Genomic DNA, 21,032 nt, shown 5'->3' on the forward strand with positions numbered 1-21,032 from the left:
TGGAAGGGCTCCAGATCGTGCTCTTCAAAACCCTTTTAGATAATTTGCTGTCGTGCCCTCCACCCACACCCAGTTTTCTCCACCCTTCCGGAGCCAACCAACCCCCCCCCCTGCCAATTTGGAAGCCTCGACTGGTGCCCTGACCTCAGGGGCAAGAGTCCCAGCTGAGGAGGAAGGGCAGCTGCCAACCACCACCACTTCAACTATGACCATCCAGATGATCGCGTTTGTCAAGCCGCCACTCCGTGTCACCCTGAACTGGTTTGATCATCCAATTAGGCTAGGTCACGGTCTGCAATCTCTCCCTCCGTGGAGGGACAACAGACAAGAAAAAAGATCTGGACTAATCGGTATAAGCACTTAAAAGTCATACGATTGTCATGCATACCCACTTAGATACAAGCTACCAGAGACTGTTGTTTCATGCCTGTATTCCCGAAACCGTCAGTCCGAATATGAGAAAACGCTAGTTAAACAAGAAACCCAATCAAAGGATAAATTGAACGCGTCATTTTCAGAGTAACAGACAATTTAACTCTCAAACTCAAGTGGCTGACCCTTCAACAGACAGGCAATACAAGAGCAATTATCGCACGGACAGTCCAAGTGCTATGAGAGGCTTTGTGTGACGGCAGTCATGACCTCATCGTTGTTGAGGGTTCAGGTAAGAGGCAGTGAGGTTTAGGGGTGCATTTAAAAGCAACATTGCTGCACACAAATTTTCCCACACGAATTTGCATTCGCGCGTCTTGAGACAAGATTTTTAGACTTGAGCTGCAGGTCAGAAAATGTTCTTGAAGATACTAGTAGCAACGCTTAGCCGTGAAATAGTGGGTTGGAAAATAGGATGACAAACTAGTTTTTCTTGAAAACTTTTATTATTTGACACTATTTGGATAATCATTTTTTTACTTGTAAAAGAAACAACTAATCTGAACTCATTTTTAAGTATCGTCAAAAACGCCATACAATTTGCGTCATTCATTGTAAATCACAGCAGATTTTTACAAGTGATTATTTCTCGATTCGCAGAAGAAAAGAGAGCGGTGTAGTTATGGAAAACGCAGTCAGTATTGCCCCCATGTGGATGCATTTGTGTATGCAAACGTTAATGCGGTATGCAGTGAACACATTTATTCTGTATTTGCTTGTACAGTAAAATCAAATATATGACACACATTTACAAAAAAACAAAACAAAAGTAAAGCTACACACATCAGACAGCTCATCTAGGTTTGGGTCGAGGGGGTTTGCCCTTGCCTTGTGCGGTGGAGGGATCTTGTCTTGTTTTCGGTTTCTGTTGTCTAAGCAATCTCTCAGTCTCTCTCGTCGGTGGTCGTCCTTTCCCAAGCAAATACTGCTCCCATTCTGGTAGTTTCCGCTCAACTGAGGCCCAATAACAAGTCTATGACAGGACAACACGAGATCAACTTGTCGAAGGAACGGAACACTCCCAATATTTTCTTCTGCATCCTATTCTCGTAGCTTAAGCATGTAAAACATTTGATGCTGCATCCGAATTTAAAATACAGCAGCGGTCTTGTTGCATTACAAAACGTCATTTCATCGCCTTTCTAAACATAATTTTCAATTTATTACAGTTTCTTGGGGAAAGAGGTATCGTATGCACATGCAAAGAAGTACTTCAAATGCAACATTTAATATCGGATAATTTCAAAATAGAAACACTAAGCTAGCTTTACTTTATGAGATGTAACTAATACCTCAAGGTTAATAATATCTGGGTGAAGCAGCTGTCTGGTTTGAAGATTTTCTTCAGCATTCTGTAAATCCTACAACAGAAATTCACATAAACACAAACAAAAATTCTAAAACATAAGATCATATAACATATACATATACACACACACACACACACACACACACACACACATATATATATATATATATATATATATATATATATATATATATATATACATATATATATATATATATATATACATACACTATACATATATATATATATACATACATAATATACATATATATACACACATACATAATATATATATACACATACATTATATATATATATATATACACACACACACACACACACAGAGAGAGAGCTTTTTGCTGTACTATAATAGAGCTATGAATCGTATCATACAAATATACAGTATGTATAACAGAGTAGAGAAACCTCAAGGATCTGAGCATTTCTCTCCTTCGCCGCTTGAGACTTCAGATACTGCTGTTTTTTCTTAGCCTTCTGCTGTTCATAGTGCGCTTCCATCTGCTGCAGCAGTAATGCTCTTTTCCCCAGTCTACACGAGAAAAATGTGTTTCATTAAGCCGTTTGGTTTATTAACAGGACTAAGAGAAGCTTTTTAACCGAAGGACTCACATATCTTCGTGTTTCTGGCTGAGTTCAAACTCTTCGTGCGTATAAGAGGCCATTTAACCGTAGTTTCTAAAACACGGATAGAATTTTTAAAACTCAAACTCCGTCACTGACACTTTACCAAAGCCTCATACTTTTAACATCCACGACTCCGCGGCCACAGCATCCGGAAACAAAGCTCCGAAACCGAAGCCTTCCGTAACCATAACTACCAACGACCATGTGTGCGGAAATGACGGCTCGTGGGCAAAAGATTAGGACAAGTGCGCCCTCTACTGTTAGGAAGAGTTAAATGAGAAAAAAATACTATATTTTGTTTTTAAATGTAATTTTTTGCCATTAGATCATTGAGGGTCGGCTTGAAATTATCCTCTCCCTGTTTTGATATGTTAGTTAGCTATAACTTCAAAAGCAAGACTTCTATAAAAGAGCTTAAATAATAATAATATTAATAATAGTACAACATTATTAAATTTAAGTAAACCTTTTAAGCATATTGCGAAAAAAAAGCTATTTAATTTTTTAGTACATTTTTCTGTTGTGGAAAAATGCAGCCCCACACACACACACACACACACACACTTTATGTTTCCATTGATTCAGCAGATACTGTATACCTACCATAGGCTACTTATGTTCAACAATCTCACTATATTAGCAGAAGGTCTAGACTTTGTAATAGTAGAGTTGTAATAAATGAAAAGCTGTTAAAGACTGACATAGCTCAAGTGTTTATCATCACATTTAGACTGGTAATCAATGGACTTAATTGGCATAATTTGGTGAGCAAAACAGGGTCTGAAACCCCAAAATATATCATATAAATATAATGGACAGTTCAAACAATCTGCAGCTGAGGTATCAGTTTATCTACAGCATAGATTCATAGCTCTCAGCGTGTGACACACTGTTACCAAAAACATAAAAAAAGCATATTTTAACGGATCTTTATTTACTTTATGTTTACGTGCACTCCAATTCGTCCATGGCTCTCGTGATGGAAATAGGTCTGAAATGGTTAGCTGAATGACAGATTTTTATAAAAAAAAAAATGTTACATATGGATTCATGCAAACTCTACATGCTCATAAAGTGCTCAACCATGAAAGCTGAAGGTCATGGTGAACCAAAAGTATTTCCTGTAAAGTTCAACAAGAATGACATGAATAACATAAAAAATTGATTAAAAATAAAAAGAATGACATAGCTCCATTGTGCTCAAGAGTTGCATTAATATTCAAACTTACACAAAAAAGCAGACTAAATAAATAAATATATCAAATTAATGGCAAATATTTTTGCTGATTGCAGGATCAAACTTCAATAACAATCATTGGCAGAATATTAAATTTTTTTTTATTATTTAATATCCATTACATATAGGCCTACTCGTCTTTGTAATGCATTTAGTCTTGTTCATAACATGCTCTATTTTAGCCTGCTTTCATGAGTAAAAGCAGCATTTTATCAGTGTGAAATGGGAAGACATATTTTTTGTCAGTTTATCATCTCTTTAAATTCTCTTAAACTCCAAACCTCAACAATGATCTTGATTACAATATTCTTACATTTTTTTAAAAAAACAGCTTTATTTTGATTTACATTATATGTTTATAACAGTCTTTCTTTTCTTTTTCTGCATTTTATTTGTAAATGAAAAGTGTTATCAGCGGGAAGACATTTATTTGCTTTGAAAGTATAACTCTCAAACCAAAACAGCATAGAGTTTACAAAGGTTACTTCAACAGAATCACTTACAACTGTTTTAGCATTAATGCAAAACATACAAATTTAATTATTAGTTTTTATGCAAAGGTTATCAGCTAAATTATATTATTTTCTAAGCTCACACTTCAATTTGAGGCATAAAGTAATTTTCACCATTTCCAATTTCTCAAAAAAGGAAAGGGAAAAGACAAAATAATAGAACTCACAAATCTAACATAGTGCAACGTTGCTTTATCACAATTTCTTTACTGCATTTCCTTTACAAGTCAGGCTTTAGTCAAAATGTTTCGTCAGTGATTACATTAACTTTGCCAGTAGTTGATAATTAACAATTTATTTGTACATTACAATTCATTGGTACAATTCATAAAAAAATAATTTGAATATACTGAATATTTCTATATTTTTGAATATTTTACGCCATTTCTTTTTCTTTCTGACAATCTGATAAACAATAATAAAACAACAACAAAAAAAAAGCTCAACAATAGCATTTTAACTTAAATCATAAAGGTCATTCCAATATATTTTTTATATCTTTCATTAAATTTAGAAAAACAAATATGTAAACTCATAAAACTAGCATTTACAGTGTTTGACATTTAATTAATCTCCTTCATTTTTATGCCAGACGTCAGCCCCTTCTTTAAACTGGTGAAGACTAACCTTACCTACATGAGGCATGTCACACATTTCACATGAAGACTCGTTTAGTGGCGTTATGTTGTCAATATAATCACAATCACTCATCTCTTGATGTTGCTTTACTACACTTTCATTTTCTGAACTGCTCTCGTTCGCCAATAATGCTGTAAATTCCGGACTAACCGGTATCACCCTTCACTGCTCATTCTCAGGCTTGTCATGGTTATTTTCAGTTTCATCAATCATCTCCACATTCCCCTCACTTGAAGAACTCTCCTCAGTTTGGCGAGAACCACCCAAAGCATCCTGACCATGAGAATCGTTAGCTGGTGCCGTGCCTTCGTTATCGTCACCAACACTGACGCCATTTCCTTCTAGCTCATTCTTATTACGGCCATCCGTTTCACTTTTCATTTGTTCAGGAGAACGACTAGATGGTATTTTTTCAACGTCCTCGCTTTCGGAGGGACCCAGCCTTTTCAGGATGTCTTCATCTTTGTTTCCACCCTTCACGTCTACGTCATTCCCCTCACTTGAAGAACTCTCCTCAGTTCGGTGAGAACCACCGAAAGCATCTATGCTTTCACCCCCACCGTGATCATTTTCTGAATTTTGCACTACTGCATCCCCATTTTCTGAGCGGCACTGTCTGTACTTATTTGCCCACTTATCACTATTTGTTTCCGTCGATTTGTCTTCTTCATCACCATCACTGGCACCAGCACTCAGATAATTTTTTTCCCCACACCCTCATTCTCATTTTCACTATCTTTTTCTTTCGATTTGTTGGGAACGGCCGCCCAATCGTTATCTTTGCGATCTTTTTTATTTTTCTCGTGTACAGCTGAATGATTCTGCTCATCTTCTGCACTACTACGAATTTCCTCTTTTGGCTGGTCCATTTTTTCGTTTTTGCAGCGCGCCATCTGACCTGACAGGATCTTCCTCGGGCCCCAGACAAAGTCTTCTCGGGGCTTGAAATTCTTAAAGGCAAATTTAACCAGCTCCCTTCTCTCCGACCTGTCCAATACAGCGAACAGAAAGTAATCTAGCGCACTTTGCTTCACGTTTTCAAGCTGTCCCTCGACAAGAGTTTCATTGAGGAAAAACTTGACCAGTGGGGCCTGGTAGTGCTTCAATCCTAGAATCCCCAAACACTTCAGGATGCGTGTGATGCGCAAGCTGTTGTGTGTATGGCTGCAAAATCAAAAGAAAAGCAAGCTAGCTATTGGAAAAGTCTTCAAACAACACAAACAAATAGAAAAGAAATACGATGGTAAAAACCTGTTCAGGTTTCTAAAGCGGTCCTTCCAGTTATCAGAACGCTCCACCTCTCCCGTTGATTCATCGACCATACGTATACCGTAGAAATCCAACATCAGCTCATACGATTTCACCAATCTTTTCTTTGCTTTTTTATCTTTACGGAAAAGCTGGGAAAAAAGGAGCAGATTTATTTAAGCATTCTCTATTTTTCAATGTGCCGTAACTAACTACTACGAGTGTAATGTTTCCTGAGAAATCCTGTCAGACAAATACTCCTTAAGATGGTTGGTAAATCGAATCCAAGTGAATGTTTTAAACGTACCTTTATTTCATTTTTTTGGAGCACGTGTGCTCTCCAATTCACCCCCGGCTCTTGTATCGGAAACAACCTGAAAAATGTTAAAATGGTTAGAAATTAAAACCATAATTAAACCAGCGTTAACTGGAAGTCATGGATGAAGCGGAGCGGGATCTGACCACTGGATGTAGGAGTGAACATCTTCCAGCAGGTAATAATCACCCCACCACTTCTGGTGAAAATCAGTGATGTAAAGATCTGCGCAAAACGAAGGTAGCGTGTTAAAACGAGTCAAGTAAATGAAAGTAAATGAAAACAATAACGTTTGATTTCGCTATAGAAGGAGTGCAATACCATACCATCGGGTGAAGATCTTAAATTACCACGGTAAAATTCTAGGTTATAGTAGCAGCCCTTAAAAACAACAACAACAACATTACACAAACCCATTATGAAGTATCTTCTAGACCGTTTTGTGTAAATTTGACATTCTTGAAGTGGTTAATTATGAGCGTAATGGCAGAAACATATTTTATTATTAGTTTACTTACTTTATCTTGTTTACCAGCATCGTCATCATCATCCCCACCGTCATCATGAATATCTCTCAAGCCCTTAAGTGGGAAACAAACAAAATCTGTAAGGTTTTAGCCTACAGCAGGATCTTGCAGCACTTAGGCACGTCCCGTTGTGGGGTTTAGATACTCATCTATGCCTTTTTCTCATTTGTTTCAACGGAGTAATGTGAGCTGGCGTGTAAACTGGGGTAAGACAACGGTTTGTGCTAACCTATTAATATAAGAAATTACACATATATTCTCCTAAAGAAAATTGACCACGGTTTTATTACAGTAAAAGTGTAGTTATCACTTTTTGGGCGTATTGTGCACCATTTGTACTACCATACTTGTACTTCAAACACCGTGGTTAAACAGTGTAGGGGCTGTAAGGGTTGCCATGACACTATTTAGAAGTTTTTTGAAAAGTCACATGTCCACAGCTGCGTGCTTTACAAACAACGCAGCGCTTAGGTTCATTCCCGCTTCCGTTTTCCTTGCCTAGGAAAGGACAACTGCCTTCAGAGGTGGCGACATCTACATCTACCCCACCGCCTTATTTCAAGGTAATGAAACTTACCCAACAACCATGTCGAAAGTCTTGCATGTCCCTTGCAGCAAACATGTTCCTGCGACTCTTTCCGCGGCTGTGATACATCTGTAAACGCAAACGGAAATCACGAATGAGACGGTTGTTTGTAAAACTCACGTGGAAATGGAAAGCAAAACGGATAGCAGCGTGACAACGCACGACCTACCAAACGCAACTACTCAAACGAGATTTAATTAATAAATGCCAAACCGGCGGAATAGTTCAAACAGACCTTCTTCTTTCTGGGTGTTTTGTTTTCGTCTCCATCCTCCCATGTGGAGTCATATTCGCACTCATCACCTGACATGTTATTCTGGCCAGTGCGCCTCAAACGAAGTTTAGCGAGACCACGCCGAACCAAAGTAGTCAAAGTACGAAAAAGCCTCAACAGTCCACGGAGCAAACACCACAGTGCCCTCTTAAAGCACATCGACCTAAAAAGACGAGTCGAACCCGAATATCTCGTTGAACAACGCGTGCTCAACGCTGCCAAAAGAAAATGAAAGTTGACGCTCGTCGTCGTGAACCGAAAGCATTTCTAGCTCAATGAAAAACAGGGCTCGAGTTGACGCAAGGGTTGCCAGGTCTTGTTTATTTTCTAGGTTCTATCCCACTGATTTATTCATTTATAGTTAACAGACTAATATATATATATATATATATATATATATATATATATATATATATATATATATATATATATATATATATATGCTGTATTAGTGCAGTGTTCTAAATACTAAACTGTTAATATTTAAGATCTGGCCTGGGTGAAGGTGCATGCTCTTGTGTAGGCCACTTACTTAGTGATGAGGAGTGTTTTTAAATAGATAACGCATATGGCTATACGGGACTGCTGTGTCGATTTATAATATAGTATTCCATTAATTTATGCTATTTGTAAAACGCTATGCAACGATCTAATTTTATGCTTAATAATGTAGTGTTTCATTTCGGCCTACGGCTCAGTTTTACGAGCACCTGTCAAAGTCATGTTTAGTGACCTCTGGTGGATGTATTTGGGAACGACGCTAGGTTTCCGCTCTTAACTAGTCGAGTTTGCCGTTTTAGGTTTTAGAACACGTGCACAAGAGGTTAAGACAATCGGTCCACACACAGTCAGGAAAATACGTCTATCTAGAATGTAAAACGCATTTTAAAGATCACAGAAAGAGGTAACCCAGAGAACCCGCAGTACCTCAGTTACCCGCTGGGGGGCCTCAGCCCACGTGCTGGGATAGATGCCTTGCAGGAGAGCTAAAAAAAATGCTAAAAATACATGAAATGGTTTTCAGTCATTAACTGAATAATCTAAAGTGGTGATAAATCAATTCAGTGATAACTACATCTTAGCAGAACCTCCAGAATTAAATTGAGAAATGCTTATTAAATTCCAATCCATGCATGGGTGTAATGCCAAAAGTACAGTGAAATGTAGAAAAATTCTAATTCTTTTATATATATATATATATATATATATATATATATATATATATATATATATATATATATATATATATATATATATATATACAAACACACACTTTTTCAGGATCAGTAAGGCCTACCTATTACCACACACACATAATTTCAGATGACGTCAGTGATGTAGATGGATATTAGGCAGACATTATTTTTTTTCCACATTTATTACATTCCATGAAAGGCAACCGATTCTCGAATTTCCGAATCTCGTCCATCCACACATGAGTCACTGCCATCACATTAAAGATCAGCAGAATGAGTCACCTTTAAATAGTTACTGTACACATAGCCGTTTAAAAATAACGCGGTTCCGTAAGGAAAAGTAAATTATGTTGCGTCGTAGTGTGACTCCCTGCTGTTTGTTTTTCATTATGATCGAATGACTAATATTATATAAATCTACCTTGTGGACGTCACGAGCGGGAATCATTTTGTTGCAATAGCGTGTTATAAACGGCAGATGGCTCTGTGTCATAAAGCTTTTCCCAAAGCAGACGCCGCCTAAGAGCTAATACCCCTATAGCTCATCATTCTCTCTATGCTGCTCAAATACCTGCTGCTAATACACTTGTCAAACGTCACATTTGGAATCAGATAAAACGTCATTTATATAAAACCATTTCACACCGGGATTAAACCTGAATGAAACATTAGCTCAGCTTATTGATGCTAGTTAGTTAATCAAGTCTGTCACCCAAAAAGAGGCTACGCGAATATTTTAAAAAGCTGTTTTCTGTATCATTCGAAGTAAATGTGCTTACTACAAAAAGAGCTAGACCGAAATGCGCCGCTAAGATATGCAGCATTTCATAACAAGTCACATTTTCTGCAGGCAAAAGCCATCTTTTATATATCAGGCATACACCGCACACAGTATGCGTACTACCTGCCATACTTCATCTCTGTAGCCATGTCCACATATGCAGAAGAATTTTGCCTTTGAGTTTATAATGTGTAGTAGTGGATTATTCTTGACAGCTTTATGTAACAGCGTGTCCTTTGTGGATGTGTTAATAATTAATTTGCTTGAATTTCTTTGTTCAGGGTCTTTTGAACAATCATATCTTCAGAGACGTCCATACAGCAGAGCATTTTTAGTGTTTTTTTTTTTTTGTGTGTGTTGTGAGACCGGAAAAATATAAATACAGGTTCAGCCTTAGTGCAGCGTTATTGTTTTCAGCAAAAAAATCTTTAGCTCTTTAATTTTGTATGAGGTAGTATGTTACACTGCTGGACAATGGGATTCCGGAACGCTATAAGTAAATACATCTGCTTTATTACAATTCCGAACACTATGTTATCAAAAATAATGTGTAATAAAATATTCAATTAGACATCAAAACAACATTACCATTTTTATAAACCTTTTCAAGCTTTTTTTACTGGCTTAATCACACATGCTGAATTGGAAATGATTAATACAGCACAGGAGTGGTTTTGCTATTTAAAAGCTAAACACCATGTACCAGGGCCAACTGCATTTCTGTTAAAATTTAATTATGTATATCAGTAATATAAGATACAGTTTAAAATTTCGAAAGGTTCAGCTGAAGCCGATTAACAGCGATACTCTGTTCACTAAAGGAAACTGTCAGACCTCTTCTGCTTTTATCCAACCTGACCATGTACTCTATTGCTTTCATCTTTTATGTCATGACACATTTGATTCTATGCACAGCCTGAGCAATAAAGTCACAAAACAGGGCTTTGTGCAGCTATTCATCTATGCAGGTATATATGTTGAAGTGACAAATTTATTTTTCGCCTTTGTGTAATGAAAATGCATGGTTTTGCACTCGTACTCTTACTTTTAGAGCAAAAGCATGATTTTTGATAGTGTTCCATAGTCACTCTATAGGAGTGACTCTAAATCTGGGGCCTATCAGGTGGCCTCAGTAAACTTCCAAAGGGGCCCATTATAACTTCAAATTATTAAAATAAATTTACATTGTGTGTACACAAATACATTGCACTTACATTGTATACGCACGCACACACACACACACACACACACACGCACACTATATTGCCAAAAGTACATGAACAGATCTGACTACTTTAGTAAGTGCAAACCTTAATATTTATGCATATAATGATTATTCTAGGGAAAACAGTTTGGACAGGAACCTTTTCTATTTTAACATGACAATGCCTCTGTGTATTAGGCAAGGTTTAAAAAGAAATGATTAATTCAGTCTGTGTGGAAGAACACGACTGGTCTGCAAAGAGCAAAAAGTCATAATGCCAGCTGGACACACCTGGTGTGGCTTTAAATACAGACACTGAGCCAGAAACCTATCTCCAAACACCAATGACTTGTACATGCACTATGCGGACGAAAGTATTGGGACACCCTCTTCTTTAAAACAGAAAAAGGCACTTCCAAAGCTGTGGCAAACAAAGATGGAAACATAATTCATGGGTTCGCTAATTATATTTTCATCTCTGTTGCAACATTTTTGGAAGTGTCTAAAATGACTGCACCCGTATATACAAGTGTTTTTAGTTTTTGGCTCAATGTCTGCATTTAAAGTCACACCAGATGTGTCCAGCTGACTTTGCTTTCTGCACACCAGTCATGTTCTTCCACACTGACTGAATCAATCATTTCTTTTTAAACCTTGCCTTATACACAGAGGCATTGTCATGTTAGAATAGAAAAGGTTACTGTACAAACTGTTACTATGAAAAAAGTAGCACACGGTTTCCTAGAATATCATTATATGCATGAATATTAAGGTTTGCATTCATGAAAATTACAACAGTAGTCTGTTCATTGGAAGGAGGTGACCCAGTATATTTGGCTATATATATATATATATATATATATATATATATATATATATATATATATATATATATATATATATATATATATATATATATATTATTTATTTATTTATTTATTTATAATATATTTATTTCAGCACTTTTCAAATGTATTTCCCCCCTTAATGTGAAAATGTTCCATAATAGCACTAAATAAAATGAGGAAGCTTAAATAAATGACCTTTCTATATGTTATTTTACTGTAAAAGAATCTTCTCACAAAGCTAATAGTCACTGCTTGGCTTTTAATTGACCATTTCTGAGTTTTTTTTTTAAAATACCAGTGATTTCTGCCTTGTAATTTCAATAGTATCTGGCCTATCTACACCTAATTACACACCCTGACATAGACAGCAAGCACGTTTCTTTGCGATATGAGAAATTTAGAGGTGACTGGAAAGTTCAGTGATCATTTGTTACAACATGACCTTCAGAAGACCCCTAAGGCTTTATCATTTCATAGACCACTTAATGTTGTAATTGCACATCACATTTTCCTCTTTTTTTTTTTTTTTGAAAGTCTATTTCAAAACTTGCCCATCTGGCAGAATTTGAATGGGAACCGATAAAGACAGCCTACCGAGATAAAAATTTGTTAAAACCCTAGGCATTTGGTCCGAAAGATAACAAGCGCATCTTGACGGATTTATTTTTTATCTTAGCAAAATAAACTAAAAGGACAGAACAGAGGAGAATCACTACAAAAGTTGTTCCAGGGTAGAAATATGAACAGAGAATTATTCATGACCTCAGTCCATAGAAACTTGTAAAAGAGTGACGCTACAATTTGTCAGCACGCTTGATCTTCAAGAGAGGAGGGGCAAGTCAGATCCTTTGCAGCGACTCATCTCTAAATAATTCAACATGCTGTGGTTAAGCTTCACGCCATTTATCTCTGCTCGACTGACAACCATCAAACTTGTCACTCGCTTATGTTTCATTGCATTGAAGGGCCCTATTGATTATGCCTGCTGAGATTCACGCTCTCTGAATGACTAAACAACAAATAAAACTATGAGTAGCCTCCATCAGCTTACTGTTTACTTCTTTACTTGAGCTCTGATAAGAGAAAAAGTTTTTTTTTCTGGCTGGCAATTTAGTATAGAAATAAAACAAAGTGTCTTTGCAGTGTTAGACAACACATTATCATCCTTCTATTGTCTCATTAAAAGCTCAATAGAGAAATGCTCGGTGCTTTTTAGGTTGCAGTTTTCATGGTTGGAGAATTAGCATAGATTTTTCATGCCATTTACAAGCTCTCATATCTAAGAAAGCTGGTTTAAATTAACATAAAATGCATCGGTTCTGCTCAAAGGGGTAACAAATTGTGCGCCGAGTTGCCAGTGAGTTAAGTCCACGATGTCATACCTACTTTTCGTTCTCATTTAATCCGATTTATTTCATCTCGTACATTTTGAATATGCATTATCTTGGTTCCCACTATCATGAAAACATAGAAAACAAATCACGATTTATAGGCTTGAACTGTATTTATTTCTTTTTCGACAGTATAGCTGTTCACATATATTAATTCCAAAGATTCACAATCGACATAAATATGGAGAAATTATTTCCCCCTATTAAATAATTTATTTAAATTATTATATAAATATACAGCTGTGCATTATTATAATGTCTGACTAACGTTTCCTCTCATTCATCCTTGGGTATTCTGTAAGCATTCACTGGTGATCTGACTAGATATTATAGTTCGTCAGCTCCTGTTAGGCAGGCATGCTACAGGAATTATGGTTATACCACTGTAATGATGGGAAATTATAAAACAGTGCTGTGTTGAACTAATTTAAGGTGTACAGCTAACTATTGTTCATCCGTTAGTGATGAACTTAATAAAGAGAGTCTGGGGAACCTGCACGAACAGCAATATCCATCAGCAGATAATGACAAACTACCTTCACGTACCAGCTCAAAGACCTCCAGAGTAGTTATTATTTCATTTGGCAACATTTCCAAATTTTTCGTTTTGCTCTACCATTTATTTTTTTTTATGTTTTTGTTCTATTTTTAAGGACAAATAGGGAACATACTGGACATATATTATATTCAGGTAACAGCTTATCTCCTAAAAATAGTTTCTTAATTTTTTTTTCTTGTGCATTAAGTACTTTTATGTTGAAGGAAACCTTGTGCGTGTTGCTTTAAAAGAGTAACAATACATTTGTGTTGTTTTATTTTCTTTCTTTCAAATAATCATTTATCCATATGCCACATTTTATATTATATTCTTCCATTGTTGTTTGATCTTATGTTTTGTGATTTCAAATTATATTTCTCTTCAAGAGCAAGTGATAAAAGAAATGTCTCAATTTCAAGGTGTTTAATATCACAAGTTGATGTTGTGAAACAGTAATTTTCCATTGCTTTTGCTATAATTGGTAGCAAAAAGTTGGATTTGTGCTGGGCACTGAAACATTACTAAGATCATTCAGTAAACTTTATTATGATTTTAGATACCAGCAACAACGGATATCTTCAGGCAGGATCTGATATCCAGGGTTTTATATATATATATATATGGAAAAGTCCATAAGTTGTTTAATGGCAGGCTACCTTGACCGACGTTCAAGAACTTGTTAGGTGGGACAATTAAGTTTGTTAAATTTTCACAGCAGGAATTTTATATATAACAAGTTCTTGAACGTCGGTCAAGGTAGCCTGCCATTAAACAACTTATGGACTTTTCCAATTTCAAAGTATAAACCCATTATGACAATTGTTCCATGTGACAACTAGCCCCAGTCTCCCCTACAAACCCGTAATGCTGCTGTACAATGCATTATTTGACCAACAGAATATTTATCACAGCGTCTTCCTTCAATCTCCTGCTTTTAAGACATTTTTGACAATCTACAATTTATGGGCCAAATCTGTTGTGTTCAGACAACTCTTATGAGGCATGTTATGTTTTTGTAACTTCTGATGTAATATTTAAGTATAACCAGAAAAGACTTGCTTTACGCAGAGAGTACTGAAACTGTTTAGCAGGCTTCAATTGCTTGTTTGAATGCACCCCAGAAGAGGTCGGTTTTGGCTGGTGCAGGCTGCTTTGCTGTTGGAAGATCTCTCCTGGGTAAGTGCGCTGTACGGTAATCTCGCTCTGATGGCAGGGAAATGCTGTCTTTGAACAAAGAGCCTCTGCAGCAGAGAAAAACCTCCCTTATGGTTGAGATGTGATTAAAGTTTCTCTCTCAGATCTCTGTGTGTCTGTCGAGGGGAAATGCGTTTGCTCAAAGAGAGAACCGGGGAGTCTCTCGGATTTGATGGGTGGGTGGGTGGGTGGATTGGGGAGCTAATAGTGAAAAGAATAGAGTAACTTACTAAAAAAAATCCTATCGGGCTCATGACAGCTACTGTAAGTGACTGTAACCAAAAATACTGATGGTACACACAACGTGCGAAATGATGACTTTATGGGACAATAGTCATAGTTCTGTATATGAATGCTGACATTTACTTGCAGTACAGGAAGACGAATTCAAAGAGTAAGAGATAAAAATGCAATCTTTCAATTGCTGAATATATTTGAGCACAAACACACACGCAAGGCTTTTCTCCCATCTTTCTTGGCTTTCTCTCAAGACTGGTCTGGCTGTGGTTTGATGAGGTGTAATAGAACTCATTCTCAGTAAACAGAGATTCTCTCAGTTGGGGGCCAATAGTTGGCTACGTCTCCTTTGCTGTTTTCTTCTCGCGTCAGACATATGTTGTAAGCCTGGGTGCCGATTTATATATTTGCCTTCTCACCCTTTGAATTTGAAATTCAGTTCATTTTAATCTTGTTTGCATTCATCTTTTCTCTGAAAGATTTGCATGTGAAAAAACTGAGATGGATATCTTTCCTCAATGCTGGTCCTATGGAAGAGTTCTGAAAGATTTTTAGGCCATATGTGTGATTTCTGATACATTAGCGGCATCAAGAGGAATGAATAAATTCCAAGCAAAAATATGTTGTTTCCAACGTTTTTGTAAACATTGTTTATTCTAAAAAGCGTGGCGTGGTTACAGTGTTTTTAAAATGGCACATAGGTGGCATCAATGTATTTCTTAAACATTCTCAATCACAGAAAAGTGTATGAAATATTCAAAACAAATTAAATGAAGAAACAAGCAACAAAAACACATGCGGCATATCGTAATGAATGCATATGACAAGTCAGATTTATTTACAGTATATGGCGCTTAAAACAATGCAAGCTAAAATGCAGCTTTTCAGTAAAAAATGAATGGTAATCTTGTTTGGGATATAGTTCATATAGATATATATCACAGGTAGGTGGCAGCATGGCTGTCTTTGTGAATGAGTCATTGATTTATTTGTTCAACAGTTTTGTTCAAAATGCAGTCATTGAATTATTCAGTCAACTAATTTATATTATCAATTTTATATACTAACCTGTCTAACCTTACAAACCAGGACTATAGGAAGTCTTTAAGACTTACCAGTTAAAGTATAATATAGTATAAACAGATCAGTCAGTTAATCAATTGGTTAAATGAACAGTTTTACCGAAAAATTTAAATTCTGTCATCATTTAGTCACCCTTCAAAACTGTATTTGTTTTCTATTGTATGGGGAGAAAATTTTTATTTGCGTTACTTAGAAGACCAAAACGTAAATGTAAATGATGGCAGAATATTCATTTATAATCTTAACAGAAAGCAGCTGAACTTGTAACTTGTAATGTGTTTTATGTATTCTGTGTTGGTCTACTATGAACCGAAATAATAAACTAATTTAAAGCAGCAGAAATTGTAGGTTTATAGCTTGATTGAACGCCTGTTCTGAAACCTGGTTTACTGCGCAGTAAACACAGGAGTACAGTAGACTGAATCGTACGCTACAAACTTTCAATGTCCTTTTAATCATGGCTGCATTGTTACATAAAGAGAAGCCTGGAGTGTAATAAGCATGCTTTGTATAATTACTGTAAATGCCAGCCTTGCTGAAAATGATTGTATAACAAAAAAGGTTAGGGCAGACAGCTCAGAACCATATTTGTCACACAGTAGGTAACTGTTAGAGGTTTCAGAGACATTAAGAGCCTCAATCTTGACGTTATAAGTCAAGACGTTTATAGCTGGGAGGAGTGTAGAAGAAAATCTCTTTTATTCCATTACTTCTTTTTGCGTTTGCAACCAGCATTTACCTTAATGCCATTATGAAGTCATAATAACGGTGCAAATCCTACAATAATTTGAAAAGTTGAAGCCCACGAGTTTGTCATCAAAACCACTTTGTGACAGAGGGGCCGCCCACCTCCAGTCATTGTGACCCTCTCTCCTATTTCCGGCCCACGTCCAGCCTCACTGCTAGAACATGGAGGCATGTGAAAATAGAACACGCAGCGTGTGACGAGGCACAATGCTTTTTCCACTCTTTTACCACCGCTGCTGTATAAATTCAGCATTGTGTTTCTTATTTTGCTGAACATGTACATGTAGGAGATTTTAACCGTGCTATTGCTTAAAGGGATACTTCATCCAAAAGTGAAAATTGCATCATGATTTCCTTCCCCCTTTTAGTTATTTCCAAACCTGTATGACTTACATTCTTCAACTGTCTGATTGACTAAATTCTTTAAATTATACACTTTTGTGTTCTGTAAAATAAAAAAGGCATAATGATGACAGAATTTTCATTCTTGTACTAGTGATTTATTAAAGATTCCAGATAAATTTAGCCTTTTCTGTCAGTCTACAAAATCATATTTCTCTATTCTCTATGGCCATTTAATAGTAAGCAAAACTTTGATCACTACTATTATAGATTTTGAGTGTTATTTATTATGGTAAAGAAAAAGGGGTCAGGGTGTCGATTTAAAATTAAGACATGCAGTGTTTTTGGATATAATCGTTTCTCAAAAATATTTTATGGCATTTATATATTTGCATAGCATTTAAACGTTTATGATAGCTAACATATAATATTTTCGACCTAAAAATTTAGCGGCTTTGATTCCCAGGAAATGCATTCACTAACGAAAGCATAAAACGCACACGCCCCAAATTCAATGCAATTCTGTTTGAGCAAAAGCTTCTGCTGAATTGGTTCATTCATAAAATAAAAACACGACTATATGATGTATAGTCAAGCCTTTCTCAGTATAAAAGGCATTTTAATGTTTCATGTCATTGAACCTGTAGTAAATGTTTTGTTCAGTATTTGTTTTATTTCTTGCAGAATCCTTAAAAGCGTTAATTGGACTAAATGGACTGCTTTTTTTGATGTCACAACTTATTTATAGCTCAAGCGAGTGCCCATTAGGAGAGATGGCAAAACCGTATACCATTGGATGGAGCATTGCTCCAGCTGAGCCGCTGCCATTGAGATGAATACCAGCTAATTGCTTGCTTTCTCCAGGTATTACAGACCTCCTATGCACTCTATGCACTGGTCTAACACATTTCCCTGTTCCCTCGTCTCGTCACCTTCCCGGCATGCTGAGGAGACCGCCCTATGATTTGTTCACACCATCTGGAGTTTTGCAACTTCGACCCCGTCACATTTCACTTTAAACTTCACTCAAAAAAGAAAACTTTAAAGAAAATTTTCCCAGGGACGTGTCACTAATCTTAAATCTCGCCGGGTCTTCGTTCTCTGCTGTGAAGTACATCAGCAGTATGGTCTTTTGCACCTGCAGGCATCACCATATGGAAGCCTAAGTTACTTTTCTTGTGCAGCATACAAGCTACCAGTGCCAAATTGCCAGTGGAATCGCTGAGGGCACAGAAGAGAAGCTTCCCATAACTAGTTCACCCATCCCAAGAAGCTCAGAAACATAAGGCAGTCTGAGGAAGTCGAACCCACAGGGTATAGTTTTTTACTAGTGCTTTTGATGTAAACTTGAGTCTGTTTGACATCAGAGTGTGCTTGGTGTGAAAGTGGTTTTCTGAACTCGCGCGTGAAGCCGCATGAAAAGGTGGTCTGAGGTAGGGTTCATGTGAACTTCTCTACTGTTTGCAATTGATACAATGGTAACTCGCAAAAGAAAACCGCTTCTGACGATAAAAATGTTGGGGATGCACGGATATACCAAATAAATGCTGCAATACTATTTGGTATTAAAAAACTGTTTAAATAAATAAATACTAAAATCAATTGCTGAACAGGTTCAAGTGAAACTAGGAATCATGAATCATGTACAAAATATAGATCATATTTTGCTGTATCATTAAATAATAAAATAAACTTTAAATAAGTATTATTTGACAGCAAAATTTATCTCAATGTGAAAGAGAAATAGAAGAAAGGAGTGTAACAAAAGCATTTGAAAATTTAAATCGGTTATATTTATTTTTAAAGAACTTGGAGCTTTTATTCGGCAAGGATGCATCAAACTGATCAAATGTGTCAGTAAAGGAATTTATAATGTTACAAAAGATTTCTATCTCAAACTGTTGCTGTTCTGAAGTTTCTTTTTATCACAGAATCCTGGGGGGACAATATATCGCAGTTTCCACAAAATATTCCACAAAAGCTTAAACCATTTTTTATCTCTGACTGTAAAAAGAAATGTTCCTTGTGCAGCAAATCTGCATATTAAAACCAAGGATCATGTGACTCTGAAAATGGCTTTGCCGTCCCAAAACTAAATATTAGAATAAAATACATTTAAACTGTAATAATAATTCACAGAGTATTTTTAATCAAATAAATGCAGCCTTGGTGAGCCTTCGTTCAAAAACATCACAAGCACACGCTCCAAACTTTCGAACACAGTGTATTTTGCAGCCCTAAATAATATGCATCTTACTTTGCATTTCGCATTACTGCTTGTCTATTAAATGTCTGTCCTCGATTCAGTTGCTTTTTTGCATTCTTTGCATGTCTTGCAAAAAAAAAAATCCCTAGTTTCCGTTTGCCGTAACAGCTTGTACTCATATTGATGATGCAAACAAAAAAAAGAAGAAAGTGATCTGTGGGAGCAGGCAGAGGTGTTTGCAGTCAAGCTCAAGTTCAGACAAAGCAATCAAAAAGCAGACTAAGATTCTGGCTTATGATCCCAAATCTCTCCCTGATTAATTGATGTAGAAGAGCCTCGCTAACTACAGCTTATTATACTTTCAACGAGCTAGACAATTTGGGGTCGAGATGGAACTGGACCACCTCCTGCACTGGGCTAAATTATTAATCAGCTTGTGACATTTTTTATTTTGTAGTGAAGCTTTTTTTTTTTTTTTTTTTTTTTTTTAATTGTGCAGTTTGCATCCTCGCTTAGCCTCATTAACACCGGTATTGTCAGCCGTGCATTCTTTCACCGGCGAGTCCTCCCAGGACCAGTGAGGATAAATCAGAGAGACTGCCTGGAGTGCTTGTTAGTGATACACTTCTTTAATCAGATAAAGCAACTTTGCCCAATTTACCGGCTGCTTAAGCACTGGATAAAGTGAAGAGTGAGGGCTGGAGGCCCGTGGGCAGAGAGAGAGAGAGAGAGAGAGAGAGAGAGAGCTGCTTACTGTATCTGTAAATAAGGCTGTGTTGACTCACATGCTGACAGATAGGCCTCAGTGGGTGAGCTGGTAGGGTGAGAAACAGGAAAACCTGTATGATTGCTTTGTACTTTGTACCATACTCTCGCTTTTCATTGTTGAAAACTGTCTTGATGGTCAGCTGGAACTGAGTCGTCTTTGGCAGCAAGCATCTTTTGAAGTTATGCTAGCTTCTGAAAGTCGGCCGTGCAGCACATGTGGGCGTATGCCTTTTTTGACTGTCTGATGTTGATATCATTGAGTGGTTTCGTATGTTCGGTAAAACGCTGGTCATTTAAAAAAAAAAAATCTGCTTGTTATAAAACACTGATAGATGTTGCGGTTGCCATGTCATCATCTCATCTTAAATGTGACATAGACCATGTTTACAGGCCGTACATTCTTGTATTTATAATGTATTTGTAATTGATTAGTTGAGTAAAAATCAGTCTTTCTGATTCAGAATTTTCTCTGTAATTCAGTGTGTTGCCATTTCTGTGTTTATGAAATTTGATTAAAAACACCTTGTTTTTCAATGCAAAAAATGCCATAAATAAATTGATAAGTACATATCTATATATATATAACACAATTAAACTAAGAGAAAAAAAGAGATAAAGAGAGAAACTTTTACTAAAAATTAAGATTTGGAAATATATTAAGAAACCTCACCTTTACTTATATTCTAATAATTTTGTTGCTAGATATACTTTACACATGCTCCTTATAACTGTTATTGTGATCCAGGGTCATTTATTGTCTATATTCATGGCA

At 36.5% G+C, this 21,032-nt stretch overlaps 2 protein-coding genes and 1 long non-coding RNA gene across 4 annotated transcripts in view; 1 reads left to right on the plus strand and 2 right to left on the minus strand.

The window, feature by feature from the left end:
* Positions 1–865: 865 nt before the first annotated feature.
* On the minus strand, positions 866–2,902 carry c11h3orf14 (chromosome 11 C3orf14 homolog). Its single transcript, XM_043252249.1, has 4 exons — positions 2,372–2,902; positions 2,168–2,291; positions 1,725–1,793; positions 866–1,405 (listed from the first exon to the last, which is right to left on the minus strand). The coding sequence occupies exons 1-4, from the start codon at positions 2,422–2,424 to the stop codon at positions 1,226–1,228; spliced, it is 426 nt and encodes a 141-aa protein (XP_043108184.1). The 5' UTR covers positions 2,425–2,902; the 3' UTR covers positions 866–1,225.
* A 1,403-nt stretch (positions 2,903–4,305) lies between these two features.
* ogfr2 (opioid growth factor receptor 2) lies at positions 4,306–8,009 on the minus strand. The gene is made up of 8 exons (XM_043252247.1): positions 7,687–8,009; positions 7,443–7,520; positions 6,857–6,919; positions 6,665–6,719; positions 6,485–6,563; positions 6,330–6,396; positions 6,026–6,174; positions 4,306–5,938 (listed from the first exon to the last, which is right to left on the minus strand). The coding sequence occupies exons 1-8, from the start codon at positions 7,882–7,884 to the stop codon at positions 5,467–5,469; spliced, it is 1,161 nt and encodes a 386-aa protein (XP_043108182.1). The 5' UTR covers positions 7,885–8,009; the 3' UTR covers positions 4,306–5,466.
* LOC122354162 overlaps positions 7,027–21,032 on the plus strand; it is a 65,976-nt gene continuing 51,970 nt past the window's right edge. For both annotated transcript variants that reach the window (XR_006252091.1, XR_006252090.1), the window contains exon 1: positions 7,027–7,428. This is a non-coding gene — a long non-coding RNA (uncharacterized LOC122354162). The remainder of the gene's footprint in view (positions 7,429–21,032) is intronic.

The sequence above is a fragment of the Puntigrus tetrazona genome, chromosome 11 (genome assembly GCF_018831695.1).
Source record: "Puntigrus tetrazona isolate hp1 chromosome 11, ASM1883169v1, whole genome shotgun sequence".
Classification (NCBI taxonomy): domain Eukaryota; kingdom Metazoa; phylum Chordata; class Actinopteri; order Cypriniformes; family Cyprinidae; genus Puntigrus; species Puntigrus tetrazona.